General features: G+C 50.2%; 3 protein-coding genes across 3 annotated transcripts; 1 reads left to right on the forward strand and 2 right to left on the reverse strand.

Annotated features, from left to right (window-relative positions):
• Nucleotides 1-3227: 3227 nt before the first annotated feature.
• On the reverse strand, nucleotides 3228-4911 carry CGGC5_v005128 (Bifunctional solanapyrone synthase; the record flags this gene model as incomplete). Its single annotated transcript, XM_066151398.1, has 4 exons — nucleotides 3228-3499; nucleotides 3559-3770; nucleotides 3825-4525; nucleotides 4612-4911. The coding sequence occupies 4 exons, from the start codon at nucleotides 4909-4911 to the stop codon at nucleotides 3228-3230; spliced, it is 1485 nt and encodes a 494-aa protein (XP_066009144.1).
• Nucleotides 4912-6142: 1231 nt separating this feature from the next.
• Nucleotides 6143-6835, forward strand: CGGC5_v005129 (uncharacterized protein; the record flags this gene model as incomplete). The annotated part of the gene is made up of 3 exons (XM_032032390.2): nucleotides 6143-6158; nucleotides 6214-6226; nucleotides 6430-6835. 3 exons carry the CDS (start codon nucleotides 6143-6145, stop codon nucleotides 6833-6835), a joined length of 435 nt encoding a protein of 144 aa, XP_031893347.2.
• Nucleotides 6836-7731: 896 nt separating this feature from the next.
• Nucleotides 7732-10366, reverse strand: priB-2 (Protein priB; the record flags this gene model as incomplete). Its single annotated transcript, XM_032032401.1, has 8 exons — nucleotides 7732-8100; nucleotides 8165-8551; nucleotides 8616-8909; nucleotides 8977-9283; nucleotides 9345-9486; nucleotides 9547-9971; nucleotides 10024-10101; nucleotides 10164-10366. The coding sequence occupies 8 exons, from the start codon at nucleotides 10364-10366 to the stop codon at nucleotides 7732-7734; spliced, it is 2205 nt and encodes a 734-aa protein (XP_031893348.1).
• Nucleotides 10367-11172: the final 806 nt, after the last annotated feature.

Below are 11172 nucleotides of genomic sequence, written 5' to 3' on the forward strand. Positions count from 1 at the left end.
GAAGTTTCTGGCAAAAGGCGCATAGACCCAAGAAAGTGTAGGATTTACAAGGAACTGTGACCTTTGCCGCAGTGTGACAGCATACCTGCAGGGTGCAATTTGCCGCCTCACCACGCAAATGAGACAGTCTTGCGTTGGCATAGCCCTTTTGAGACTTTGTTGCTGCCTAGCGGCTGCGTCATGAGATGATGACTGCCTGGACTCAGCTATCGGCAGCATAAATTCAACAGTTATTGCGGAAGATTGTATTTCAATGGCCATAATATTCAGAAATCTCCATTTCCATCACGCGATTCGGAGTGGTGTGCAATGTATACCGTTATTGTTCACTGTCAAGAGCCCGCAGTGATCAGAAAATTACAGTAGTGATCAGAAATCATGAAAATGTGAAAATTGAACATAGGCGACTTGGTACTCGCCAGAAGATTATCCAGTTATTGGGCGGCTGTGGGATGGCTGTGAATTGAACAGCCACTCAAGTTGCCAAGGCAGATCAATCCTTTGGCGGGATCTACATCACCACAGCTGTCACGGCGAGGATCCGCGCTATTTTCTCACCCTCTGGTCGACCAATGGAAAACACTATCGCGATACAAGTGCCCAGTCTCGCAGTCCCCGATCCCAATCGCAGCAGCATGATCCACAGTGGATGGCAGGCTGCTTTCAATTCCCCGCCTCCAATGTGCCAAGGTGTCCTTTGGTTGCGATCACGATGTGTGCACAAAGTGACTCTTCGACTGGCAGTCCTTCGAATTCAGCCAACGATTTGCTGGGCTGAGAAAGGGTCTCACAGAACAACTCGAATCAATCACTTCTTCGGTACCCTTGCCTCTGACATCTAGCATGGCAGAAGCACCGCTTACAACCATCCCTGATATCTACTTCCCACTGCCACATTCGGACTCAATCAGGATTCTAATTTTGCTCCCTGCTGATAGGATTGATGCCGAACTACAGGGAAGCCTGATACCAACACGACTTTCCGATTGCGAAGACGAACATGCGTCATATGTCACTCTCTCATACGTTTGGGGTCGGAAGACAAATAGTGGTACGGCTAAAATCAATGGCCAACAGTTGCCAATCGGCCGCAATATTTCCGATGCACTCCGTCACATACGCCGAAGAGATAAGCCTATTCGAGTCTGGGCAGATGCCATTTGCATCGACCAGCTCAATGTTAATGAGCGCAACCATCAAGTTCAGCAGATGCGCGATATATACGCCTCATCCAGTGAAACGATAATCTATCTTGGTAACGACAATGGGAGAGCTACAAGTCACTGCGCCTGGAACTTTTTGGAAAGAAACAGCGAGTGGGCTCTTGACAACGATGGCAACAAAGATTTTGATCGGCCCGCTCGACTTGAGAATAGCCTGACAACCTTCAAGGGCACTATCCAAGATGTTGAGGCATCTGTTCTATCATACACATGGTTCTCAAGGGTGTGGGTCCTCCAAGAAGTGGTTGTTTCGAAGCTCGTGTCAATTCGGTGCGGCCGCCGTGGGGTTCCATGGGACGACTTTTGCAAATCGCTCCTTCTTTACTCAGGTTACTACAGACAGTACGACCTGACAATTCAGTCAAGAGAGAGACTCGACATAGTTCAGGAAATGTTTCAGGCTCGATGCGCCTATCAGGCCACTCACGACCTTCGCCATCTCCGACCCCAGTGGTATTCCCAGGTTGCAAATTATAGGGCACCAAGTGACGATATAACCGAAATGCTGACGAGAGCACGTCAGCTTGAGGCGTCGGACCCCCGCGATAAGGTGTTCGCGCTTTTGGGTATCTCCGCAAACATCAATCTAGACGACAAGAAGTTGGCTGTCGACTACAGCAAGCCACCAGCTCAAGTGTATGCGGATCTCGCAAGATTCGTAATGACAACAAGTGAGAGCTTTGATATGCTCAGCCATGTCAATCACTTTGTGCGTTTCCAACCATTCTTTGCCTCCCCCTATGGGTGGCTCCCATCATGGGTCCCGGATTGGAACCGGAGTGAAGCGGCACGAAGAATCGAAGACCTGAGGCGTAAGATGGGCGTCGAGATGATCAAAAGGCATAAAAGCTGGCAGAGTTCGCAACAAGTGAAGCTAAACACATTTGATATCAGAGAAGTTCAAGCTGGTACTGATGAGAGGCTTAGTCCGATGTTCCCAGACTTGCCGTTGTCAGGGTTCATTGGACCTACATTTTTAAGCTCTCTCGATAAGGAGACAGCAGAAGCCCAAGTAAAACGGAGAGAAATTGCAAGAGACAGCATGAGATGGGCAGGCGCGAATGATTCCCGTCTCGACGTGATTGGTTCATGCTTAGGCCAGGTCAATTTCCTCGGGCCTTGGATAACACTTCGAGATGTGGATGAAGCGTCGTTCCAAAATATTAGGGACCGACTACAAGACGACCCCGGGGAGATGCGACGGGAAATCATCTCTCGATGGAGATGCTTTCTCATGCAGAAGCACATTGGCAACTGGCAGAAGGCCCACGAAGACCCCGATATGTTACAAATTCCGGTTGAAGAGGAAGACTGGTGTCTTCTGAATGATGACCCTGACTTGGGCCATGACACAATTGAAGGTCAATTATTCGATCGTGGTAGGAAGACAACCGGCGGTTCCGGTAGGACAGCTTGGTCCAACGACGTGGGGGGCCACGTAAACTTCATCACCGACAAGTCCTCAGCAGTGGAAAGGAAAAGAATGGGGACATTCAACAACAACGTAACTCATGACGATAGCTGCAGGGTCATCTTGCCACCTGGATCTTGTTTAGGAGACCTCGTCGTCTCTTTTCGAGGAGCACGAGTGCCCTTCGTCATTCGGCGTTTGGGAGAAGCGTCTAGTTATTACTCAGAGAAGATCGGAGTTTCTTCGAAGTCGCCGGTCGAAATCCGTGCGTTTCTGAAAGGAATGCGATTTGAGAGGTGCAAACTGATTGGGGAGTGTTTGGTCAACGACTTCAGTTACTTGACTGATAGCGTGGAAGAGGAAGCTGTTTTCGGAATGGAATGAGGAGGCAAGGAGTCAGTCAATGTGATAAAATTATGTCACTAAAGGTTGTCAGAATACAGGCACGTCGAAGCCACTAGGAAGCACAATTGCGATAAAAGCCTCAAATAAATGTATGTAACTATGTAAAAGAAGAGAAGATAAGCATGTCTATACAAATGCGGTGAGTTCAGTTACGAAGCCACCGAGAATTTGGCATGGTAAAGTTACTCTCAGTAACCAAGCTTGAAGCCACCCCAGCTGAGCTTGGTGAAAGTCAAGTCAGGGTCGTACTGATCACGTACGGACCTCATCCTCTCGACATTGGCAGCACCGTACTGAGGGAGCGGCTTCTGGAACTCGCCAGCGTCACCCATGTAGATGAACTCGGTAGCGAGACCCTTGGCCTTGTTGATGTCGTGGTGGTGGGCGAGAAGAGACTCGTGCCAAGCCGTCATTCGGAGATCGTCCTCGGCGCGAGCCCAAGAAGTGGTAAACTGCCACCCTGCATTGGTGTGTTAGTTAAGAACGAAGAGAGCCTAAGATTCGTACTATGTCACATACAGATGTAGGGCTGATCATTTTCAAGACCGAAGGTGTTGCCAATGCCGTTGGTCTTGGAGGGAGTCAAGGCGGATGCGGGAAGCAGGTTCAAGATGTAAGTAGGGCGAAGGCCTTCGACATCAGCAACATCTTGGATAGCCTCGACCCAAGACTGATAGATCTCGTAGAGTCGGTCGGCATCGGGCTTGATGGTTTGGTGAGCGAACTGGATGCTGGCAAGATAGGTCAGCTACTGCTACTAAGGATCATCAACGCTCAAAGCTTACCGGAACATCTGGTTCGGAGATTCCATCTGGGCATGCCAGTAGATGGGTTTGGTGACATTGTGGACGCGAGTGATAGCGTTAGGGATGGCGGTGAAGTTGGCGAAGCGGGAAGGGGGCGACTCGGTAGTCTCCTGAAGACCAAAGACCTGGGGATTGGTCTCCTTGGTGGTCATGTTGTAGTTCATGTTAATGACAGCTCCGGCACCGACGCTTCCATCCTCAGAAAGAACCATGTCGCAGGCGGCCTTGATGAAATCGGGGATGGCATCCTGGGGGAAGACCTGCAAAGTGCTGGTGACCAGAGGGATGTCGTAGGTCTTCAAGGTGAACTTGGTGACGATTCCAAAGTTGCTGCCACCACCCTTCAGGGCCCAGAAGAGCTCAGTGTTTGTAGTGTTGTCGGCGACGACCTGGGTGCCATTTCCGAGAACCACATCGTAGCTGAGAACGTTGTCCATGGAGAAGCCATACTTGTTGAGAAAGTAGCTGACACCACCGATCAGGGTGAGGCCGGGGACACCAATGGTCTTGAGACGACCGCCGATGGCGTACTTTCCATAGGGTGCCAACTCCTGGTAGACATCCACCCACTTGTTGCCAGGTCCAACCTCAATGTTGTTATCGTCGGCGTTGACTTTGCGAGCGTTCAGTCCATTCAAGGCGAGAAGGATACCGTCGTCGATCGTGTTGGATCCGGGGTACTGTCGACACATTCCGTTAGTGGATAAGGGGCAGGAGAGTAGGCGCCAAAAGGATCACCCGCGTTCATGTGACCACCACCCTTGACAGCAAAAGGGGCCTTGTTGGTGTGGAAGATCTGAACCGCCTTGGCAACATCATCCGCAGTACTCGGCATATAGATGCACGCAGGGGAAAGGTTGGCCCTCTTATCCCAGACGTTGATACGCTGGGTCTCGTATGCGGTCGAATTGGGGAAGAGGGTCGCGTTGGAGGCGATGGCACTCAGCTGGTCACAGGCAGCTCTAACGCTGTCTGTGACCAACAAGTCACGGCGCCCGTACTTCGAGCTTCCGGCTGCAGCAGAGCCGGCCAGTAATAGGGCGGAAAGAACTGGGGGAGACAACATGATTGGCGGTCAAGGGTTGGGGATAATGAATGAAATGTGATTAGAACGAAAGAGGATGGGATGGTGAGTGTTTCGAGATAAGACAAACAGAGAAAGGATGATATTTATCTATGATCGTGATAGATGAACCATACCCCTATCTGATGATCTGTACGACCCTCCACTCCCCAAGATGCTGCTCAATACTACTACTGCGCCCCTACGCGGAATTTCTCCATCAGTCCCATCTCTAGATCATCACCCATCTTGGATCGCAATCGGTCTCGGCATGTTGAAATCTCGGCGAATGCTGCTCAGCCTTACCTGAATGGATATACCGATGGCATTGATGGTACCGCCAGTATGGGCGGAACCAGTCCACAACAGCCTCCATTTGGCCTCCGTTGCCATCCACGAACCTGCACTAGCGCACGGCAGTCATGCGCAGTTCGTAGCCTGATGACGATTAAGCATGCATCTCCAGGTGCTCCATACCTAAGCGAATACATGGAAAGCGACGTGGCCCACGGTTGGGGAACTGTTTCCACAACACCAACCCGCAAATGGCATCGGAGGCGAGGCGATTTTCGTCTGAAGCCGCGTCTCTAATGCGGCTTGCTATCACATTTGACCCAATGCGGGGGGGGCTTTGGAAATTGGAGTGACACATTACCATTCTAACATCAAGCGTTGAGACGAACAAGGCTCTTCGATTGAAGGAAATAAGCGGGTTTACACGTTAGCGATCTAATCCTTACGACGTATAGGATCGCCTTCTAGAGAATTTCTCACGGAGTAGTCCTGGTTCGGCGCCACTTCGGCAAGTCAGCCACACTGCATTTCCGTCGTATTGCACTGTTCGCACTCGTATTTGGCAGATGGGGCTTGGTCCGCCAAAGATCCCCAAAGATCCGCTGGCGATCAAAACGGACGTCAATGCGGCCAATCAGTCGCTTTATCTTTACGTGTATTGCTGCATCGTTGTAGCGTTTAGAATGGAATGCGCGTCTTTCTCTGAAACCAAAGAAGGAAGTGGACGGAATTCTTCCAGAACGCTTCACAACCCCAGACCAGAAACTTACATTTGACAAGCAGTTTGACTCGGTTCCAATAGGTGATCTACCGCTCATCTTGTTTCTGCCCTAACCGGCCTCCGATGATGTCCGGGGCGGCGGGGCCGGCTTCCAGGCCTCTGTCGTCACCAATGAGTGAGTCCAGAAACATCGGATCAATTGATCCAAGCTCAGCAGAAATGTTAGTTGGTGGAGGTAATAGAATTCGAGCGCGCTGTTTCATCGGATCAAAGTTTGACTCTAGCCGTAGAACAACGTCAATGGTCCGCGTGCCGCACCGGCCGGCGGTCGGACACTTGGAGAGCCTTCACACAGAGCTGAACTTTTGTTGTCCGACACTGCCGGTACTCCGCCATCTCCAATCCACCATATCGCAGGTCCGACTTCGCGGCCTGGCCGCCGACTTTACACCCTCTGTGGACTCCATGCATCGAGCCCATGACAGAGTGACATAATCCTTGCACAGCTCATCGTTTTCTCCGCCCTCGCCGTTGCGCTGCTGGCTTATGGCATCCGCCTCCAATCACACATGGCCCGCGGCCATGTCCGAACTGAGACTCAGAGGCACTATCGGTGCCGCGACAGGTGGTACCCTGCTGCCGAATTCCGTCACGGTCAAAGGCTGGCTCGCATGCGTTGTATTGTCCCTTTTGAATGGCCTTCTAGACAGGGTGCTGCGCCATCATCAGAAAGGTGCGGCAAAGCGAGCTCTGGATGAGAGGCGGCGCCGACGACTTGGCGTATGGGAAGAACGACAACACAGCGGGCTCGAAAAGCTACACGAAATGCTTGCCGACCTCGACATCCCGGAAGTCGACTTGAACACCATCGACATGCACGAGTGGCTGGACTATGCTTTTTATCGATCATAACAGACCGCCATTTATCACTTAAGAACCCCAAGTCGAACAATCAGGGTATCATGAATGGTCCTTTTATTGAAGAAAAATCATGAATGGTAACGTCGTATCCGTTTCGTCCATTGAAGAGATATACTGATCAATGATCTAGGCTCTGGCACCACTTCGCGGAAGCTGGCAAAGCTCTTTGGAGACGCTATCGCCTGGGAAATCAACAGAACCGAGATAGACAGCAGATAGGTTGTTAAGGAAGGCAGCACAATTTTTCTTTCCCTTGAAGTTTACTGAACTGTTTGCATCATGGAGACTGGTGGAAGCTTTACTTATGGAGTTGCCGCGAGTGCTTGCATCAAATCTGAATACTTGATACACTGCGCAACAGGCACACTAGCACATCCATTGAGATACACTCCATCAATTGGTATCTCAATAACATTAACCAGACATGCGTCGTTTTATTGCAGCTTCGATGAAGAGGAAAGCCTAAGTGTGAACGGCCCATGTAGTTACACAACAAGCAGCTACCCTCCCTGAGCAGATCACGACTTGTCAATATTCGCTCGAAGTTATTTTCAATTTAATGAAGGCCAATAAAAGTCAACTTTTAGTCCCACGGGAGTGGTCGGGGGTGGGATATAAATAAGGTTCAAGATCCATGGGGAACTTGAACTCAAAGTTTGCGGCGAAAGCTTATCTTTGGTATTGTAATTACGAGTAGAGACTTCTCCATAATTGCGGCCCGTTGTTTAGTAGTGTAACGTACGAGATTCAATTGCACTAGAATGGTTCATAAAGGCGTGTCAAGCGTTTTCAACTAGGTTTATCGGTCCTGAAAGTCGATTTCCACAGATGGCACCCTCATTCGCATGTGGTACCCCTTTTCAGAATGTGCAGGGGGATACAGAGGTCTAGGGAAATAATAGTCCGTTGAGACTTTCGGCGCCCGTGAGTTGAGCAGCATCAGAAAGAGGTTGCCCAGAGCTCAGAAAGCCCATGTCTAACCATGCGACAGAGTCCAACGATCCTCCATCGAATGCTTTAAGCCAATCTGGAGGCTCCTCCGTGTTTTCTTCCTCGTTTTGGGCGAAATCATTTTCTTTGGACTTCATAAACCTGCTCAGTTCTCTTGCGAAAACACGGGCGAGGCCTTTGTATAGATGGATCGGGGACGAAGAAGGTAGTTGTTGGCCTAGCTTCTCCAGTCGTCTCAAAGTCGCCTGAACTTTGGTCGCAGCCTCAATTGCGTCGGAGGATGCGATGCATCCGCGCTTGATGGCCTAAGAAAGCAGTTCATTCAACGTCAGTCCTAGGGGAAGCATATGGGCTGAAAGAAAGACCCACCTGAATTATCTCGGTAATGGCGTGAGCAATCATGATATACATGTTGTTCTGGATTCCGAGAATCAACTCATGCAGAGTCTCATCATAGAGAATGACATTGAGCGCCCGCGAAGCAACCTTGAATGTTCGTTCAGTGACGATTGATATCTCTGTCGATGCTTCGGTTTTGTCAAGGGATCTCATATCCTTCAACGCAGTTGCGCTGAGCACCAACAGTGAATGACCCATGTAGAAGTCAAGAATCGGAAGATACTGTGACGAAGGTGAGCCGTCTGGGGTACATCGGAGATCCCGAGTAGTCTCAAGGATCCCGAACGCTTCCGAGTGCCAGCCCAACAGGGCTGAAAGGCTTCTATCTACGAGCGAATGTTTTCCTAAAGCTGTCAACTGTGCTACTGGTCAGCGGACACTGATGCTCCATCTAGGTAGAGTCCAGTAGCAATTTACTCACAAGCTTTCCTCTGATCTCTATGATACCGCAGATCATACGATCGGTGGGACTTGTCATCGGTTTCCGCCACCAATCAGGTACGGATTGGGGCAACTCGCTGCACGAAACACTGAGATAACGGCCAGTGGTGATCCCAAACGATTTTTCAGCAAGAAAAACATAGATCCAAGTTCTCTCAAAGTTTCGCATGAGACGTTCCTTCCACTCACTGGTCGCGTTTGGCTGGGCTGCGTTCACCAGCTTTGCAACGGCATCAGGGGAGTTGATGCCTATCTCTCTTGCCAATGGTGCGATCTAGTGAATTCACGGATAGTAGTCAGTGACAGTGCCCAGTTGCCAGATGCTGCACCCATTTACCTACATAACTGACTTGAAGCCAGTAAGGATCATCCGCATGTCTTTCGCAAAGAGGTGCCCAGTATTTCAAGTTGATGATGGCTTGAATTAACTCCACTGATCTGACGGGCATGGCTATGGACCATCTTACGTTGGCCTCCGCGATCGATAGCAATGTCGGGTATAGAATCCGGTCTCTTGCTCGACCTGAGATGCCGCATCCCATCGCGCAAACAACTGAGAACAGCGTAAAAGAAATTGAGTAGACGTATTCGGAGGTGTGGAGTAAAGGGTCTAGAAGGCCGACGAAAGAGTTGCGTATTTGGAAGAAGCTTGAACCCAATATCGTGATCAGTCCTAACCCTGATGCAGCACCAGAAGGGCCATACTTACAGACTCCAGTACAGGTCCACATCCTCCTTGTCAATCAAACGGGCAGTAATTGGGTCGCAGGCATCGGCTTCTAGTTTGAGAGTGCTGTCTATCGGCTGGGATGCTAAGATCTGCCAGTCCTTAGGGTAAGTAATCCGAGGTGCTGGCCACCATCTTGTCAGCAATGTCATGTCACAGGAGATACCAGACGAGTAATTGTTACTGAAGTATGTTTCGAGGCGTTTGTAAATGGGGTCTGGAGTTTCAGCATGACTGAAATGTGCGGTCAAATCTGGGTCAAGAATGGGTGAAGCTCCCCCATATTGCGAAGAAGTCATATCTGCTGCAGCTGCGGCCATAATATGATAAGGCGACACCACGGAGCTTTGATCGCTTGGTGTGAAAACTCGGCCAAGGCTTTGTCGGTGATTGTCGTGGGGGAATGACTCATGATGTTGAGTCGCAACGTGGATGCAACTAGAGACTGCATCTTCGGCGATGGTAGGGGCAGGATGAGGTCTTGAAGGTATCGGTGGTGTCGTTGGAAATGTCTGTCCGCTGTGTTCGCGAAAGAGGGCAGCGATGACCTGAGCACGCAAGGGGCTCTCATTGATGCGTGCGAGTATCTTTTCCACGGTGTCCGGCTTACTGGCCCGAAATCAGCCAATGAAATGTTAACTCTCGCAAGGAGTCTTCGTACTTTACACTTCCGTGCTTGCGACCTCTTTGAGAGCCAGATGGATATCGACAGGCTCGATCCTGAGAAACACATCGCGAACTGCCTCATGATGTCAGCGGTTGATTCCATCTTGGCTGCGAACAGATGAATATTCGACTTACCAACGCAGGCGACGATCGCATCGTTGTCTTGCTGATCGGCAATTGAAGCACGCAGTCGGATGGACCGCAGGAACGCCGCCGTCACTTCCAGAGCCTCTTGAAAGCAGGTGCTGTTCTTCCCTCTCTGGTGCAGAGGTAGTCGAAGCCTGCGGCGGCGGCTGTTGTCCCTCGGTCGGTTCCTGTTCCAAACCGTCTGATCCCATTGGACTATAAGATTGCGCAAACAGGGGCAATGTTGTGCAAGCCGCAATAGATTGCGATTGATGGAATTTCGCGTGTAGTTGATGTGTGATTCATCGCGGGGTTTAGATCAAATGACCGCGGGGCTTAAATCATGTGGCCGTGCGCCTTTGTCTCTTTCGACTATGGCGTCCAGCCACATCAATGCGGACCTAGCGAAGGGTACTCGGTTAAAGCACATGTTGTCGACATGATTGGCATCTCATATGAGAATAGATAAGGTAGTGAATTGATGTTGAAACTTTGTAAACCGACTAATGCTAAGGATCACGTCCTCCCTACCCAAGTGCGGGAGGGACTAGATAGAGGACAGTATTCTGAGCCCAATCAATTCTTTTCGTTCGTCGGGTTAAAGCCAATTTTGGCATGCATAGATTCAGCCGGTGTTCCAAGAAAACACCACATCGAACAAAGTTGGCACTCAGGACGGCTATGTGATGAATTTGCCCGGACGTCAGATCACTGGGATTGGGTACTTGTTGAGGCTACTGAATGCTGCTTTCCTTGCACACTGTGGTAGTGTTAGGATTCCGTTTGAATAGCAAATAACATCGTGAATTACAAATGATCATGACCGGGAGAGTAGACAAACAAAACCATCCCCTAAACACAGAATTTCGTCGTCGCCTGCTCAGATGGAGCAACATCGGTGCTCATCGCCAACACCGAGTCGAGACTTCCGTAACGAAAGATTCCTCGGGTCAGAAGGTGGAAACGACCCACAGCGCCCGCTTTTTAAATGACTGCAGTCTGCAGGCGGTTGACAGTG

This window comes from Colletotrichum fructicola, assembly GCF_000319635.2.
Source record: "Colletotrichum fructicola Nara gc5 chromosome Unknown KSG_Nara_v1_contig03, whole genome shotgun sequence".
NCBI classification, from domain to species: domain Eukaryota; kingdom Fungi; phylum Ascomycota; class Sordariomycetes; order Glomerellales; family Glomerellaceae; genus Colletotrichum; species Colletotrichum fructicola.